The sequence below is a fragment of the Pogoniulus pusillus genome, chromosome 3, assembly GCF_015220805.1.
Source record: "Pogoniulus pusillus isolate bPogPus1 chromosome 3, bPogPus1.pri, whole genome shotgun sequence".
In the NCBI taxonomy this organism is placed as follows: Eukaryota; Metazoa; Chordata; class Aves; order Piciformes; family Lybiidae; genus Pogoniulus; species Pogoniulus pusillus.
Genome location: NC_087266.1, coordinates 30,567,081 through 30,586,916, shown reverse-complemented (window position 1 = coordinate 30,586,916; position 19,836 = coordinate 30,567,081). Strand labels below are relative to the sequence as shown.

Sequence of the window (19,836 nt, the reverse complement as noted above, 5' to 3'; positions counted from 1 at the left end):
GCCCTAGACAAAGGAAAAAAGGATGCCCGTTTCCAACTCACAGCTAAAATTAACCACAAAGATTCAAATAAAAATAAATACTCAGTCCTCTTCATATGCACAGGAAACTAACATTTCTCTTTCCTGTATTTGTGACATGTGCTGGCTGGAGGCTAATTTTTACTGAGAGAAATTAAATCCTTAGCTCTGAGAAGAAAGAAAATAACAACAGTAATCTATATCACCATTCTTCTGCTGAGAAACACAACTACTCAAAATATAGACAAGACAGGCAATTCACACACGCTGCTCATCCCTCACTTCAGGCTGTGCCTTCTTTCTAGTGGTCTGCTCTCTGTGGCTGATTCTGCCTTTGCCTCTCTAATACCCACCTAACCCCTTTTTCTTCTAACCTCGTGGTCTTTTTTTTTTTGAACATCTCCCTCAGATCTCCAGATCTATCACTTGAGATATACTTGGGTTGATCTGGTTATTTCTGAAGGGAGGGAAAGAAGGAGGGGAAAGGGGTTTGCGTTGGGGGCCCTCCTGGGGACTCTATTTCTGGGAGGGGTATTGTGTTTCTGTGTTACTTTAAATTTGTATATAACTGCATGTATTTGCGTATATACGCTTGTTTATTGTGCCAAGCTGTAAATACAGCTTCACTGTTTAAATTTCCAGCCATCTGAGTCTAGTCTGTGTGATTTTCTTAAGTCGGGGGGGGTGGGTAACTCCCAAACCATCACATCCTTATTTTGGTGCCCAACATAGGGCTAAATAAATTTGATTGATTGTTAATTAAGCCTGGAAATTAAGATGTTGCTATTGGAGCTATTTTATATATTTTCAGCAGTTGCATGGCCACTTTTCCTATGGTGGCTACATCGGTTCCCGTCTCTTTGATTTACTGTGGAGGAAGATTAATGTTTTTTTATTTCGGAGAGTATCTTCTAGGCTGGGTAGGCTTCAGTATTACCGAGACTGTTGCCAACTCTGTTTTTAGTAAGTCAAGAAAGAATACAATTGCTGGAATTTATTTGACATCTTTGATAAGGGTAATTCTCCCTAAAACAGAGTTACCAAATCCCTGTTGCAAATTTTGCACATGTGACATGGTGGTATATTTATCATATGTGATCTTAGCCTTAATAATTTTGGATTTAGCAGTAATGCTGGTACTATGCATAAGACATTCAAATGTGGTTCCCTTAAGGAAAAAAAGAAAACAAATCTCCTGTGGTTCCCTTAAGGAAAAAAAGAAAACAAACACACTTACCCAAGATAAGCCATAAAGAAGGTAAAAAAAAGTCTGCTCTGGGGGAGAGCGAGAGGAGCTGCACCACTGCACCCTCTTAGGTTCTGGGACAACTGCCAAAGTCTCAGTTCTTGACAATAACATGGCAGGCAGCCAAAGAACAGGTCCAACTGTTCAAGTCTCTCCTGTTCCTTCACCTAGTTGAAACCAACAGGCCTCTACACCTAAACCAGATTCAAATTCACAGGCATCAGGTCAGACCCTCAATGACTCAGAACCACTAGAAGGTACTTCCAAAGGCCAAGCAAAGGCTAAGACAAAACATTTGGTAAAGAGTGATTCCAGAGAGGATTTAGGGAATGGGTCATCTGGTACACAAGAGGAGGAAGAGGAGAAATACAGCCTTAAAGACTTACCCAACATACTTAGATCTCAGTACTCTAATGAGAGGAGCATTGTGAGATTAGCTGCCAGGAAAGAGTATGGTTATGAGAAGTTTAAGAGTGCTCTTAGGAAAGTTCTATTTCTAGGCCAGAGACAACCAGATCAACAAGAGGAAGAGGAGAAGGATGGCATCCAGGATTGCAGTGATCCCCTCAGAGAAGTCAGGAAAGTTAGAAAGGAAGGAATACTCAAAGGAATCAGGAGAGCCAATCCTAAGCTGGCTGGTGAGATGCCGTACTACTGGTGCAAATGCTCTGCAGGTAGGAGACAAGTCTGCCAAGCAGCTAGGACCACTCACCAAGGAGAGTGGACAAATACCTAGCAAGTCCTCTTTGTAAGGTTAGCATGTGGACATGCCTCCAGTTGGCTGTAGCTATGCGATATCCTTCCTGAAGCGATCTACCATGGGCAGCCAAGAAGTGGAATTTCATTGAGCAAGGAATTAAGCTTCTGAAGGAGTTTGCTGTGAAGGAAGCGCTTTATGGAGATCATGGCACACATGAGCCTGATGACATTCCTCTTGGGACAGGTCTCATGAAGAAGCTTTTTAAGCTTGCTCCTTCATCCTATGCTAACATTTTGGCTAGCAGGTTTCTATCAAGGAGTGATAATGAAAGGTCTTTCACTGTCGGTGAATTCAGGCAGAGAGAGGACAGCCTGTCCAATTCTGTCCTAGTCTCTGCCATAAAAACTATGACTACAGAGATTAAAGATAGCATGAAAGAACTGAAGGAGGAAATCAAACCCTCCATTTCCAATCTGGGAAAGGACACCATTCCTGCATCATCTGAATGGTTGCATGTTTCTGCAGTCAGGAACAGACGCCCACTTCCTGCAAGGCAATTCCAGCCCAGGAGAAGACAAATTCCACCTAGACATCAGCAATCACGTGTGTCACTATAGATAATTCCATGTGACCAATACGGTGAGAATATGAACAAGTGCAATGGTCAGCCTACTTCAGCTCTTTCAAAGAGAGTCAGGGAACTGCAGAGTGGCAGAAACAGAGGCAGCAATGCCATAAAAGTGGCTATCACTTCTTCAGCTCCCGAGAGCAACTGCAATCATTCAAAAAACTGCAATTTCTCTCACACCACCACCAATCATTGTGTACACCCTACATGCCATGTTCAGCATTAGGGGTGCCCTGCCTCCAGCCAGGAGGAGGAAAGGGATAGTGGAGAAAACCAAATCTATTGGAATGTATTCATTAGGTGGCCTGGCAGTTCAAAGGTTCGGAAATGCAGGGCTTTAGTTGACACGGGTGCTCAGTGTACTTTATTGACATCCAATTGCAAAGGGACAGAGTCTGTCACTATTTCTGGAATCACTGGTGGATCTCAAGAGTTAACTAAGTTGCAGGCTAAGATAAGTTTAACTGGTAAAGGGTGGAAGAAACATACTATTGTAACTGGTCCTGATGCACCTTGCATTTTGGGAATTGACTTTTTGAGACAAGGTTGTTTCAAAGATCCTAAAGGTCACATATGGGCTTTTGGAATAGCATCTGTAGAGATTGAGGATGGTAAATTGAAATTGTCAATTAGACCTGAACTTTCAGATGAATCTGCAGTTGTGGGACATCATGACATAGAGGATCTGGAAGTGCCAATTGCTACTCAAACTGTGCAGGCAGTACAGAACTAATGGTGACTCTTTGTTGCCTATTCATAAGCTGATTCGTCATCTGGAGAGTCAGGCTGTCATTGAGAAAGCTCATTCACCTTTCAACAGTCCCATCTGGCCTGCGCGTAAACCTAAAGGAGACTGGAGACTCACAGTAGATTTTCATGCCCTCAACGAGGTGACTCCACCCATGAGCGCAGCTGTGCCGGACATGCTGGAACTCCAGTATGAGCTGGAATCGAAGGAGGCTAAATAGTATGCTACCATAGACATTGCTAATGCTTTCTTCTCTATTCCCATAGCAAAGGAGTGCAGGCCTCAGTTTGCATTCACCTGGAGAGGAATCCAGTACCAGTTCAACCGTTTGCCATGGGGGTGGAAACATAGCTCAACGATCTGTCACTCAGTCATCCACAATGCACTGGAGAAAGGTAAAGCTCCAGAACACACACAATTTATCAACAAAAACATTTATGTGGAGCCAAACTGCTGAGGAAGTCTTTGAGAAAGGTAACAAAATCATTGACATCTGTTGCAAGCAGGTTTTGCCATTACGAGAGACAAGGTCAAAGGACCTTGCCAGAGAAATTCAGGTTTCTGGGAGCTGTGGATGGGCAGGATGGTAGCTTGTCAACATTCCTCAGGATGTGATAAACAGAGTCTCCACCATGGCAGTTTCCCACCAATAAGAAGGACACTCTATCTTTCTTGGGTGCCGTGGATTTGGAGACTACACACTACACATGGTTTCAGTCAGATTGTCAAAACCTCTGCATATTGTGACTAGTAAGAGAAACAATTTGAGTGGGGACCTGAACAACAAGCAGCCTTTGATCAGATCAAGAGAGAACTAGCCCATGTGGTGGGCTTGGGACCTGTGCGATCTGGTCCAGACACTTAAACATTTTGTACACAGCTGCCAGTGACAATGGTCCAACTTGGAGTCTTTGGCAGGGAGCCCCAAACAGGAATGTGATCATCCACTTGGTATCTGGGGTCGTAGCTACAGAGGTTCAGAGACAAATTACACTGCAACAGAGAAAGAGATACTAGCAGCCTATGGAGTGAAAGCAGCTTCTGAAGTGATTGGAACTCAGTCACAATTGCTTTTAGCTCCTAGATTGACAGTTCTAAACTGGATGTTCATAAGCAAAGGTTCATTGCCGCATCATACCACAGACGCAACCTGGTCTAAATGGATGGCTGTGATAACCCAAAAAACACGAATGGGCAATCTTGATCGACCTGGTCTGGTGAAGGTGATCACCAACTGGCCGGAAGGCACAGACTGTACTAAACCTCCAGAGGAGAAAATAACTCGTGCTGAAGAAGCTCCTCCCTATGGTGATCTCTCTGATCAGGAAAAGAACTATGCTTTGTTCACAGATGGTTCCTGTCGTCTTGTTGGGAACAAGCGAAGATGGAAATCAGCAGTATGGAGTCCTACCAGGACAGTTACTGAAGGAAGAGATGGAGAGGGTGAATCCAGTCAATTTGCTGAGGTAAGAGCTGTCCAACTTGCTCTTGATGTGGCTGAATGTGAAAATTGGCCTATCCTTTACCTCTACACCAGCTCATGGATGGTAGTCAATGCTCTAAGGGGTTGTCTAAAGGACTGGAAAAATAATGGTTGGCAGAGGAAAGGAAAGCCTATTTGGTGTGCTGATCTATGGCAGGACATCGATGCACAACTGGAGAGAATTCCAGTGAAGGTGCAGCACGTAGACACCCACATGCCTAAGAGCAGAGATACTGAGGAACGCCAACACAACAAGCAGGCAGACCAAGCCGCTAAAATTTCTCTAGTCAATACAAACTCTGATCTTGACCTTGATTGGAAACACCGAGGTGAACTGTTCCTATCTCGGTGGGCCCATGATTCATCCAGACATCAAGGCAGAGATGCAACATGCTGATGGGCACGCGTCTTGCAGAGGGTATTCTGACACACCGATTATGGCGGAGGGGAGGAATTAATTGATGCGAGATAATATTCTATAAAAATATATATTTATTAACTTCAGTATTCTGAACTCTCGCCACCCCAAACCACTTATTTTAATACTTAAAACGGACCTACACATCTCATGAAAGGACATTCTAGGATTTATACACACCATAACTTATTAATAACTAGCAAACAGTTCAAACTATAAAACAGAGAGAGATAGGTCCCCCAAGCAGATACCGCATGGGGTCAATATACCTTAGTAACTATTTGTCTGGACATCCAAGGCTAGATAATGCTACATAACAATGGGCATGCAATAGTCAATTGATTTATCCATGGACTCTATCACCCAAGTCACACATAGACTGGTGACACTTGTGCTGCTATACGCGGCTAAGCCCTTATGGTATGCGTGAGGCAGATGGTCAAAGAACAAGTATGATGAGCTAATGGCAGATGGACTACATCACTTTCCTCGATCTCTTCTGGCAAGCCAGCTATGTGCTAACGATGGTAGAGGCCAGCACCGGATAGCTGGAAGCCTATCCAGTTCCTCATGCTACTGCACGTAACACCATTCTTGGCTTGGAGAGACAAATCATGTGAAGACATGGAACTCCAGAGAGAATCGAGTCAGACAATGGCACTCATTTCAAGAACACTGGGCCAAAGAGCACGGTATTGAGTGGATCTACCACATACCCTACTATGCACCAGCTTCAGGGAAGATTGAGCGCTACATCGGTTTGCTGAAACCCACCCTAAAATTCATGGGGGGTGGAACTCTGAAAAATCCAAACATTTGACAAACATTTAGCACAAGCAAGCTGGCTGGTAAATAGTAGAGGTTCAGTAAACAGAGCAAGACCTGCACAATCAGATTTGGTCCAAGCAGTCGATGGTGATAAAGTTCCTGCTGTACAGGAAAAGAATGTGTTAGGGAAAACTGTTTGGGTATTTTCACCTTCGGGCGAAGGGAAACCTGTCCAAGGGGTGGTGTCTGCTGAAGGTCCTGGTCATACCTACTGGGTAATGCAGGAGAATGGTGAAATCCAGTGAATTCCACAGAGAAATGTAACCTTAGCTGAGAGTTTAAATTCAAAGTGTATAATACAAGTTGTTAGGAGTTTTCTGTTCTAGGTAGTACTTGGCATCCAATGAAAGAATCTATGAGAGAATCTACAGTATGTGAGCACAAACTCAGTGTCACCTGTTAGTCCCTGTTCTCATCTCATCTGTGAGGAGACAAACTGCTGTTTTCTGAACTTTCGAATCGCCTACATCTGAAATAGCCAGAACAAAGTGTGAACTGAACATGTAATATTTATTATTGTAAATATTAGATTTACATCTAATCTACATTAATCTAAATTAATCTGATCTACATCTAATCTAAATTAATTTAGATTAGACAGATAGCTCTCAGCAGAACACTGAGTGATATAGAGGGGTGGATTGTGCTGGTTTGAGGCTAATTTTTACTGAGAGAAATTAAATCCTTAGCTATGAGAAGAAAGAAAAAAACACCAGTAACCTCTATCATCATTCTTCCACTGAGAAGCGCAACTACTCAAAATATAGATAAGACAGGCACTTCACACACACACGGATCATCTCTCACTTCCGGCTATGCCTTCTTTCTGGCAGTCTGCTCTCTGTGGCCGATTCTGATTTTAACTCTGTAATATCCACCTAGCCCCTCTTTTCTCTGACCTCCTTGTCATCTTTTATTTGACATCTCACCTCAGATCTCCAGATCTATCATTTGAGACATATGTGGGTTAATCTGGTTATTTCTGAAGGGAGGGAAAAGGGAGGGAAAGGGGGTTTGGGTTAGGAGCCCTCCTGGGGTCTCTGTTTCTGGGAGGGGTATTGTGTTTCTGTGTTACTTTTCATTTGTATATAGCTGCATGTATTTGTGTATATATGCTCGTATACTGTGCCAAGCTGTAAATATATCTTCATTGTTTAATTTCCAGCCATCTGAGTCTAGTCTGGGTGACTTAAGTGAGGGGGGAGGGGGTGGGGCAGGTAATTCCCAAACCATCATATGACGACACCAGTCATTTCTTACAAACAAATTAAATAAAGGCACAATTTTCCCCCACAAGGTTTACTGGCATGGAGACTAGGAACTAAGTTCTACAGCAGTGCACATTTTGTATCTGAATAAAAACAGTACGTAATTCCTGTAGGGAGAATCAAACTGCATTTATCAACACAGAAGGAACTTCAAGACCGTAACATTCCAAGGAAGTTGTTCCACTATCAGTCTAAATCTTTTTAACTATCAGATTAGGGCACTCAAGTATCTTAAAGCAAGTAAAGTACTGAGAACTTGTTACAGTACATATAATTTGTGTGGGAAATTGACAGTAATTCCCAAGGCAGAAAAATACACAAGGCAAGAAAATTTTGAAATGATGTAATGTTTTAGTCAGTGTCAACCTTTTCATGCTATTCAAATATAGATGAGTTCACTTTATATATCAACAAGAAATCCTGCTTATTATGACACAAAAAAATATCATTATCATAACGCTAACTAGCAGTGGACAGGCCTGCAGTCATTTCAACTCTTTGTAAGAAAAGGCAGCTCTTAATATAAATAGCAAAACCGTGAAATATTACTACATGAATGCAGTATAACATGATACTCTTCACCATTAAAGTTCTGGCTTTTACGAGCAGGCTTTCATAAACATAGACTTTTTCCAATTTTCCAAAAGCATGCTAAGTAACTTAAAGTAGCTGTTTAGGTTCTGATTTTTGTTCAGTTAATGTTTGGGGCTCACTGGGGCAAGACCATTCTATTTTCTAAGAAAACAGAGTAGAAAGTTTGCTTAAACTATTCAAGCCTCTAATCAAAAAGGAAGTGACTTACCTCTTCCTTCTTCCAACCTATGCCTCCTATTTGCACGTTGCCGCTTTTCTTCTTGCCGTAACTGAAGGTGTTCTTCTATATTAACCCCAGGAACAGGGACAGCTACATAGAAAAAAAGAAAAGTCAAATATATAAAATTATCTTTAAAAATTATTATGATACCAATGAACCCTAGAAGAAGTAAATGAAAATTGAAGCCTAGTTAGTATCTGCTCTGTCAGAGTATTTAGAAATAAAGGAAGGAGCTGAGTAAATCTGGAGAAAAATTTCAAGTCTTATCTCTGAATTTCCTGAGTTTAATCACTGCCACAATTTTAACATTATCAAATACTATTTAGCAGTTAGCTTCTATGAGGTGTATTTAGTTATTTACTGTCATGGTGATCTCAATTTTTCAAAAAAAGTTTCAGCAAGGATTACTATTAAAATAAGCATAAAAGTGCTTATATTTTTAAAATGTTAGATTAATATATTAGATTAAGATGATTTATCTAGATTAACATTTTGTATCAAGATTATTAGATACATCTAAGAACAGTTTAAGAATGTTTTACCACTGTATGCTCTGTGCTTACTAAGACACATGCAATTACATAATGTGTATATGTGTCTATATGTAAAGCTGAGTTATTTAAAAAAAAACAACAGGTAATTTAACAGGAATTTGAAACAAGTTGCTAAGTGGTTTTCTAAAGAGAAAACATAGCTTGTATGAATGCAATATAAAAAGATAGTATAAGAATGTGCTTTTTTTCAAAATTATTTCTTTATTTTAGCAAACGCCACCTGGAAGCATTCTCAGTTTGCTCCAGACAAATGTGGTCAATGCTCCCCTTCAAACTAGGACCAAGAACTGTTTCCTACCCTGCTAGCAGAGCAGTTAGCACAAAAACGAACTCCTCCTTGGTCATGCATGTGAGCAAACCTATGAAGCAGAGGTGCTACTGTCACAATCACCATCAATATAAACCCACTTCTGTGATATCCAAGCAAATCATACTGAGAAAAATCTGCATAAAGGCATCAGGACTCCGTAAATGAGGTTATTTAAGATTGTTAGCATAAACTTCTCACAAGAAGCACATTTAACTTTTGCTTCATGAAAAACCCACCCTCTCACTCAACCGGCCCAGATAAAATATTTATAAATTTCACCAATTTAAGTCATGCATCAGATTATTTCATAGTCATTTTCTACACATTATATTCATACAGCCATGCTTTACATAATCTAAGCACAAAAAATTACAGAAGGAAAATCTGATCTCCAAAAACCTGCAACTGCTGGTTGCAAATAGGAAGAACACAGTATTATATATACTACAATAACAGATCTTAGAAGGTAAGATCCCGAGTTGCATTTATCAATAATCATAATAGTTGGTATTTTCTTTCCCCAAGATAGTTATATTTTTGGGGGTGAGAGGTTAGGTGAGGTATTGTGGGAAGTATCCTGTATATCTTTAAGAAGTCATTTCCATGCTCTTGGTGAATCACTCAAATTCTAAGAGAAAAGAAGTAATAAAAAAATAATATTTTCCATTCTTTATGTGCCTGCAAAATACTCTGACAAAAAGATTATAGAAAATTTCTCAGCCTATCAGAAAAAGACAAGTACAGCTTTGTAGCATCATCAGTAGTATTATAACCACTCAAGTCAAAGTGGCACAAACATGTTTGTAGTAAGAGCAACTTTAAAGTATTTCACTTACTACAGCGATCCCAGTTTCCTATATCACCAATAAAGAAACCTGCCTGATAAGCAACATTTTATCCATTTTAACTACACTATACTAAAACTAACCCATGAGTCTAAAAGTCCAGTAACTGGATTGGAAAGAAATGTGTTAAGATACAAAGTTTTATCATACTGAAGAATCGAAATACTAACCGACTTCCTTTATGGACCCCCAGGACCCTCCTTCCATGGACCTCTAGAGGGGTTTCGATGGACCACCAGGACCTCCTCTATGGACCACCAGGACCCTCCCTCCATGGACACCACGGACCCCCAGGAGGGTCTCCACAAACCACCAGGACCCTCCCTCCATGGACCTACAGGGGATTGAAATGAACCTGTTTCTGATCTAACCTGCTACTTCAAGTTTCCCAAGCCAGTAATTGAGTTTTATCATACTGAAGAATCGAAATACTAAATGACTTCCTTCATGGACCCCCAGGACACCTCCCTCCATGAACTGCCCAGGACCCTCTCCATGGACCTCCAACACCTCCTCCATGGACCTCCAGCAGGGTCTCCATGGACCTCCAGGGGATTGAAAAGAACCTATTTCTAATCTAACCTGTAACTTCAAGTTTCCCAAGCCAATAATTGAGTTTAAAGTGTAAACAGATGTACTGAGAAAAAAAAGTGTACTATGAAAGGAAATAAAAAGCCATCTTACTAATTTCATACCACTTACCCAGCAATAGATCTAAAGGTATCATCTCCTTTACAGCATCAAGAATTCCTCTTTGCCTTGCTTCCTGGCCATCCAGTTCTCTAGCACACGCCTTGCAGCAGCCACATACAGCACAGCCTGACTCACCTGAGCCACAGCCACAGATTCTGCACCAAACAGAGTTGCTTTATCACTATCTTTTATTTTCATGCATTACTGATGCCTTGGTTATTAAAACACATGCTATTAGTTTGTTCCACCTGTGGACATGTACTTTTCCTGAGATAAACAGAGAAGTATAACTAGTTTAAAACCTAGATGCTGTTGCATTGTGCCAGGAAGCATAAAATGACCATACAGATTTGAACTGATTTCTCAGCATGAATTTTTCCTCATTAAGTATGCATCATGTGAAAATATGAATAAGGTAATAAGCAAATGCAATGCTGCAGAAATAGTAATAGCAACATCTAAAGTAGTAGCCCTTTAATGCAGTTCATCACTGAAGTAGCAGATAAAAGCAAGTGGAACATTAAGGTAAGAAAAACAAAAAACATACACAAACAAAATCATACACCCCAAAGCCAGCAGCAGTTAAGAGGCTGATTAGTGTCCAGATTCAAGAGCTTCTAGTAGAGAACTACATGCTAGAGAAATGTACACAAATGCATTTAAAACAGAATCACCTGCTAGTTCAGAAAACGTTAACCACCTTCTGACTTTCAGACTCCTTTTATATATGTTAATTTCAGAACATACCAACTGAATTTACATTCAGCACGTGGTTTAGCCACTGAACACTTTATAGGAACCGTATTTCCATATGTTTGCTTACCCTCCAGGTACTCTGTCTGGGCGCCCACTACTAACACAGCTAGCTCCATACCCTGTGCAATCTCCACATACAGTGCACACCATACACTGCTCCAGCTTCCACTTATGCATGCCAGGAGGACACATCATGGACTTCTCATCTTTTTCATCCAGTTCCTCTTCTAAGTCTTCATCCATTGCTGTTGCCATGTTCTCAACTCCAAAACCTGATTAAGATATTGAAACAAGAAACAGTTGTTTTCTGAAGCCAATAGTGTCTCGTGAGGAAGTTCTGAAGAACACTTGCAAATCAGATTTTAAAAGCAGTAATTAGGCATATCTCACCTGCCTGCTCAGCCAGCACAATGACACTTTCAAAAGCTCTCTGAGCATAGGCTGGGGTATATAGCTAGGTTTCACAACTCAAAGGGAATCAGAACATTTCTATTCAGTATACAAATAAGAGGTCATTTACTTGTCACATATGAAATATTCCAATCTGGCAAAGGTGAATAGATTATGATTTTTCATACCCGTATTTAGAACTAACAGAAATATTCAGGTACATGAAGAAAGATGTAGACTTGTCCTGTTTAGGCAGACAACAGCCTCAAAACTGAATGCAAACAAAGAGAAGATGAAAAATGTTCTTACTAGGACAACACCACAGTAAGACAAGGAGTGATGAGTGTAGTTGGTTAGGAACTTCCCCCCTGCCCACTATTGGAATTTACCAGACTAGCTCAGACAGCTTGGAAGTAAGATGAAGCTATTTTTAAAGGGAAGCAAAATTTACAAGCATATATATATGCAATATATTTACAAGTATTTACAATTATATACAAATTAGAAATAATACAGAAATCCATACTCCCTCCCAGACAAAGGAAGCTATCCAGAAAGGGCTCAAAACTACCCCCTCTTTCTCCGTCTGGTTCCCGAGTCTGATAAACAAAACAACCAGCAAAGCATACATTGTTTGCTGTTAGCCAAGATTAGTAAGAAAAGGTATTAGAGTGGAGTCAGGAAGTAAGTGAATAGATCCAGCATCTCAGAAGAGAGTGGGACAAATTGTTGATAGTTTGGCTTTTTATCCCTCTCAACAAAACAATGAATTATATAGACTTATATAATTATTATTTCCTTTTCACAACCAGTGATCTAATTTCTCCCATTAAAATATTCCAACTAGCCTCAAGCCAGCAAAATGTTTAACCTTATTGCTTCATTTAAAGAAAATGTTTTTCAATGACAGAAGAAAAGTAACAGATTTTTTGTATTAATAAATTTATTAGCATGTTCACAACAAGCAAATATCTGATTGCCAGTTGAAGCTGGTAATTCCTGAGGTTTTTTTAAGCACACTGCATGTACTTCAGGTCTAGTACCAGAATTATATTTTACAACAAAATGCTTAGCTAAGTTTTCACTTGTGGTATTAAATCTAGGTCACCTTTTCCCCCCTGGTTCATGGAGCCTGTGTCTCGCCCGCATTGTCCTTTATTATTTACGCCAAATGTCCAAACTTCTCCATTCTTCATTAATACACAGGTGTGAGCTTTGCCCATGGCTACTTGAGTCACAAAATGGCCTTTCAAATCTGTTACCAAACCTGCAAGACATAAAACAGTTGAGTGGCATATTGCACTTTCTACATGAGAAGGAAACTAGTGATATAACAAAATTGCTAGCGAACACTGACACTTTTTTAATTGATGACAAGGAAGAAAACAAGCACATACAAAAACACCCAAGTGCTAGAATAACAACTGAATGGAGATTTAGGGCTAGTACATTTGTCCTGCAAAGAAAAGAAGGCAAAAACCCTGCTGCATATCACTTCTGAAAAAAGTACCAAAGGAGCAGTTATACCATAGGAGTTTATTTCTTTCACACTTTATTTAAATAGAGATGTTACTGGATCACCTGCAAATTCAGAGTAGGCTGTCTTTTGACCACAAAACATGTAAGACCTGGTTTCCTGCAGCTTTTGCTTATAACAAAACTCATCTCATTTCTGTGACTTTTCCCTGTGTGGCCTTCTAGTGTCAGATTAATACAACAAATTCATGCCTTTATTTTTCTTCTCCTTAGAGGAAGCTTTTGTTTGAGTACTTGTCACCAGGGCTGCTATGTTTTTTTTACACTACATAGGGTCACTTCTTTCTATCCTTCTGCCATATTTGATTGAATCAGCAGAAATTCAGGAATCACACAGGCTAAGAACTTCCAAACTCAATCAAATAACTGTTGCTGAGAAATCACTCAAAAGACAAATATTAACTTACTTGTACTATCAGAGTAAATGGCGTCTTTTCCAAACATGTAGAGTTCTCCATCTTTTGAAATTACAGAACTGCTTCCATTATTGCACGCTGTTGATATGACAATCTTTCCTTCCATTTTAATGATTTTTTTAGGTTTATATGGTTTTGACTGACGTCGGCTTTTAGCTTAAAAAAAATACATTGCAAATTGTTCTAAAAAAAACAAACTTCAAATGCACAATATAATTTGTTTTATAATTAGAGTTTTACTAAGATAAACTAGTTTATCGCAAAAACTTCAAAGTCATGACAAGTTACACATCAGAAATGACTGTTCATTTTTTTCTTTATATTTATATAATGATTGAACTAACTTTATGAAATAGCACTTAGTAAAAAATATCCACCTTGTGATCTAAGAAGATTGAAAATATATGCAAAATAATTCCACAGAAAAAAAAAAGTTACACGAGTTCACTGATTTTTAAAGAAAATCTGTGCTTGGAAATCTTGGAATCACAGCAGATGCCCATTAATAGAAAAAAATGAAGTACTAACATTTCTATGTGGAATGGGCACCAGGACCTGTGGCTATCATCACATTCTAATTCCATGGCATGATTACATGTTCTTGAAAATAGGCTTTTATCAGCAATTGCTCAAGTAAGCATAATACATACTTGATTCGCCATCCTCTCCTTTACTAGCAGAACCTGTGAAGAATATACTTCCATCCTCAGCAACAAGTAAGGCATGTGAGCCATCATGTCCAACAGAGAACTGAATAATTTTGGGGGATTTTGTGATTGGTAGTTCAACCCATTTTCCTGCTGAAGGGCCACCTTGTTTGATTCCAAGGCTTTGATATTTGCCTGTATAATAAATCTAGGAAGAAACAGTTTATTATTTTCAGTTATACCACAGCACTTTAAACTTGGATAAATTTAAAAGTCATATTGTTTTTAAATCCTGTCATTTCAAACTATACTTCTGACATTATTTATGCCCATTAAGTATCACTATCCTAAACTCATGACTTTTGACTTAACAGAGGAAACATTCTGATTAGATTCTTCTTGTACTGAATTGTGCCTTCTACTAACTACAGACTTAGTTTTCATATAGCATTGTTTGTCTAGATGAGTTGAACACACAAAGAACTTTCCAGAAGACACTAAGTGCTTAAAGCATTTAAGGGAAACGTCTGGCCTGTGCAAACCAAAATGGTGTTATAATAATTAAAAATACCAAATAACTAAAAAAATTAATATGCTTCAATAATTTTTAAAATTATGTAAATGCATAGTGGCCACTGAGTATCTAAATACTCACACAGAATAAAATATTTCACATTAATAAGCACAAAACTACTGACATGAGCTGAAGAGTTTCCTCTAGAACCACACTACTGAATTGTACTGTACAACAGGTATGTTCACCTATGTGCACACCTAAATCCAGCTCTCATTGTGTTATAGAGCTTATTTCATGCTTAAAAAGACAGCTTATACTGAAGAGGCAATTATGTACAGGGTTAACACTCCTAGGAGGAGTGGTCCTGAACCTGACTCCAGGTGGTCTTGAACCCTCCCCAGGGGTGGGTCTGAACACTAACAGGTGGTGGTTAGTCCACTCCTCCTTCCTGTCTAAAAATCCATAAAACCAGGGAGACATCCATTTTCTCTCTCTCTTCCCTCCCTGCCTGCTAGCATCATCACTTCTGTTTCCTGCAGCTCTTTGTTTCATCATGTGGCCATCATCACCATGAGGTGGACAAAACCCCATTGTCATCAAATCTGGTTGTAATTTACATTTTCTGTATCTTGTTTCCCTTTCCCTACACCTTTGTAACTTCCCTACCTCATATACCTTTTATTGTTAAACTTTTCTTCTTTTAACTTCCAAATCACAGTGAGATTATTTATTTTGGTTGGCATACCTTTCCTCTCTCTCCATCTAATTCCTTTTCATTTGGGAAAGAAGGGGAAAGAGGGAAGGGCGTTCTATAAATTGTTATTGATTTTATCAACTATATTTGTGTCTCTAGGAATTTAAATTAGAACTAAGACAAATTATTAGCCGGAAATCAGTAAAGGAAAACCTCCATTCCAACAAAACACAATTCTGAACACAGAACTATGCTTATAAAAAGCAAACTAACATTTGTTTGCCAAACCAAAATAGAAACACAGTAAAAAATGTAAGAAGTCATAGTGACAGCAAGCTAAATTACTTCTTCATTTCCATGGGTACGCAAATCTCTGAAAAACAGCCTCCACTACACAGAACATATCAAATCATTAAGAACAGGTTTAAAGAAATCAAAGAAAAAACCTTACACAGGGGAAGTCAGTAATTTCCTGAAGAATCAGAAAACTGAGGTTGGGATTTAAATAAATTACTATATGTAGTCAGTCTCTTTATGGAAACTAAGAAGGGAAAAAAAATTTGCAAGTGTGCTGCTATGCTATTCATAGACAAAGGGTATTTTTGTTCCCCAAATCTAAAATGAAGCCCCACACTGTCTGTAAGCAAGACTGACTACAGAAATTGCTATAAATTCAAGCCCCAGATTTCTCAGTGGTTCCAATGCCATTTGTTTATGTTTTCAAATAACCATTTGCCTTCTTCCCTTTAGAGTGAGCTCTTACAATGCATTTAAATATAGTTACATCAAGTCATTCTAACATACTAAAGGTGGAAACAGGAATTTGGGGAAAATACAAAATTGTGAAGCACGTAAAATATATTGATGTAATTACTATTTGCTACAGAGCACTTTCAGTACCTTTCCGTTAGCAGTTTTCATCAGTGCAAACTCTCTTCCAGCACCAAGGACAGCTGACTCCTCGTCAAACCCTGTGCCTGTGGGAGTAAGATTGTATTAACTGGACAGGTTAACCAGGCAGTTTCACAGACCAGTTTACGAACCCGACTGTCAGACACAACAAAGACTCCAAGAAAGTTGAAAGCAAAACAAAATTTTGCTGCCGTAAGAAGGGTTTACTGGGCTAGACCTGGCAGAGTCGTTCAAAGAGTAAAAAAGCACTAGACTAACAGCAGCTGCATCTCATCAGACAAAAGGTCCACACAGTCAAATATGCTTTTGCCCTGCGTCATGGAAGGTAGCAGAGCATTTTAGCAGGCTTCATTTCTGCTAGAGTCATGGCTCACATCATCACAAAAACCAAAACAATATTTCCAGCAGTTACAAGGCCCCTGAGAAGATTCCTCCCTAGGAAGAGTAAAGATAAACATTGGTCATGTTTTTGAGCAAAAGGCCTTGATTCCCATGGCACCGCTGGACACCTGTTGGGGGCCGACCTCTGGGTGGTCTTATAGGTTGTTTATGGTAAGAATTGTCCAATTGTATATATTGATTATAATTTTGTACCAATCTGTAGAAATAACGTAAAATTGCCTGAACTGGTTGAGCACACCCCTCTTAAACATTATAAAATGGTCTGTCTGCCTTAATCGGGGGCTCTTTCCATACTCTTGCACCTCGAAGCTCGCTCGCTCTCTCGTCCTCTCAACCCTGCTGAACGACACACTGCCTGCACAGCCTGCGCGGCACGAAACCAGTAACCGACCGATCCTCGGAGGCCAGGGCCTGCCTCGGCCCAAACCTGCAGAAGGCTCGGACAATGCCCTGAACTCAATAATACTTCAAGGCCTGTTGAACTGCTTTGGACAGTGAGTAACCAACGAACTTTTACTTAAAGACTGAGCAACTTATCAAGACTCAAAAGAACTCTCTTAAAACCACAGACTCTCTTTAAAATGCAGAAATTACTAATATAATCTGTGACCGCGGACCAAAGAACTTACATGGGATAGTTTTAGATAAGTTTGGGGAAGGGGATTTTTCGTATTTTAGCAATAAACCATTTAATCTTTACAAATCGGCCTTGCATGTTTTTCCCCATAAAATCCCCTAAACTGCATTCCGTAACACCCTGATAGTGCCAAAAGCATACAGCTAACAGAGCAAAAATCCCTAAAAGCAAAGGCCAAGTGATCTTTTCCCAAAATACTTTCGCAGACACCAACAAATTCCGCATCTCAAATTGTGATGACAAGATGTCTTCCACACTTCTTTAAATATATTTCTCTGCCATTAATCCATTCAGCAGTCTTTTTAACTTTTGTTAACTTCGACCCAGAGAAGGGACTTCTAAAGCTTACTTGTGTTATGCGAGCACTATTATTAAGTCCAAAGTTTAAACAATTACATAGAAGAAAATACTGAATAACTACATGTAGTGCTATGGACAGAAAAGGTGGTCCAAAATGACGGGATTACTGAGTCAAAGCATAAGCAATTTCAAACATCCTATACTTCACCACCTATTATAATAGAGCTATATCTGCATATAATAAAAGCAAACAAAGGGAAATGCAGGGCTTTGGTTTTATTATTTGATTTACTACGCATGTTATTAACCTTCAAAGAAAAGCACTTACTGATAATGTGCAAGTCTTTCTCCAGATCAAACAATGAGATGCCACAGGCATGTAAGCATTTTCTTGCAAGCTTAAGCTGCAGCTCTTGTTGCAGCACTGGCTCAGTACTTGTTGCAAATATTCGCACTACAAAGCCATCCTGCAAATAAATAAATAATCTACTTTATGCTGTCTAATAAATGCATTACTTCATTTTTCATGGCCTAAGGCCATCAGAGTTAATATCATTTCAGAGTAAATTATTGGAGGACACATTGATAAAGTAGCATTTATATTAGAAAATAAGCGCTAAACAGGATGAGCTTCAGATCAACCTTAAGCATATATTACATTCTATGAAAAGTGAAGTGCTGTAGAAATAATTAACTGAAACCTATAGAAAACTTGCTTCGGCAACTACCTGCACACCTACTTTTTAAGCCCTCAAAAACTTCCCATTAGGAACCTTAAACTCTTAAAACTTATTCAGAGTTAAGAGCGACTGCTTTAAAGAGTAGCTAAAACAAGTTTCTGTTTACAAGTGCTGATGAAGTATCTTCAATGGACCATGTTAAAAAAAGTTTTTCCATTCACAGATAAATGGACTTTCTTACAGCTGCATGTCTGGTATCTCTTGCCAACCCTGTCTCATGCCACCCCTGCCTCATGCCACCCCTGCCCCATTGTTCTGCTACAACTTTCTCACACTCAAAATGCAGTGACCAGTCCAGATCAAAGAATGTAGTAACAGAGTAGTTATAGAATAGTTATAAAATAGTAGAAATGCTTATTTAGGTTTCTACAACTTCAGCCCAATAGGCAATTCTCATATAAAATCTATTGGAATGTAGTATCTTTCATATTACTTTAAATTTGGCTAAAATTCCCCAACAAGTACCAAAGCAATTGCACAAAAATAAATTAGGTAAAAGAAAATAATTATGATTAGTCTCTAAGAAGCTTATCCCACAGAGACCCTGCAAAGTAATATATTCCATGTGTAAAATATTACTTCACGTGTACGATATTTTCCCTCCAAGAGCAACAAAGTTTTCTTTAAAACTTATCTGAAAAATAAAGTCTGAAAATTTCATTACAAATGAATATTGTGGGGATAAATCCAAAAATGTTACTCCTTCATGCAAAAAAAGCGACAGTTTCTCAGTATCTTTAGTTACACTGATTTCTTCAGTTGTACTAGTGAAGAAAATGCCAAACATTAAGTGAAAATGAAGCTATAAATATTGTAAAATAGAACAATTCAGTTGAAAGAAAAATAGGTTTCCTATCATATGTAGCACTTACGTCTCTAGATGCTGCTATTTGATTAATATATTCTCCATCAGTGAAAAGAATGTTCTGCCCTTCAGTATGACAATCTGTGAGAGAAAGAGGAAGTGCATTTGTATTATCATACACACACAACCAGTTTTCTGCTTCTAATGTGTTCTCAGAATTATTTGTGAGAGTTCACATTTGATCATACTGTTCTCCTAACACCTTGTTATATGGTAGAATCTTCTCTCTCAAACACATAGAATACTCTCTTCTGTCTGTAACAGTTAAAGCATTTATTAAATTTAAGTGGTCAGCCCAATATTTAACTGTAAAAGCTTACAGTATGCACCTGTGATATGTATTCTAAGCTATTACACTACATCAAAACTCTAATTTTCTCTCTGTGTTACGTTCTTCTCCTTGCCCAAAGACTTTTTTCCTAAATAAGGCCATTATTCAATCCACTTAAAGATTACAAAGCATATCCTTTA

General features: G+C 39.0%; 1 protein-coding gene across 1 annotated transcript in view; it reads right to left on the bottom strand.

The window, feature by feature from the left end:
* The window catches only part of MYCBP2 (MYC binding protein 2), a 246,847-nt gene that overhangs the window by 161,490 nt on the left and 65,521 nt on the right, over positions 1–19,836 (bottom strand). The window contains 9 exon segments of the mRNA XM_064173772.1: positions 8,140–8,241; positions 10,563–10,708; positions 11,377–11,581; positions 12,808–12,966; positions 13,643–13,807; positions 14,302–14,506; positions 16,410–16,486; positions 18,089–18,227; positions 19,373–19,446. Coding sequence (XP_064029842.1) covers positions 8,140–8,241; positions 10,563–10,708; positions 11,377–11,581; positions 12,808–12,966; positions 13,643–13,807; positions 14,302–14,506; positions 16,410–16,486; positions 18,089–18,227; positions 19,373–19,446 — 1,272 coding nt within the window.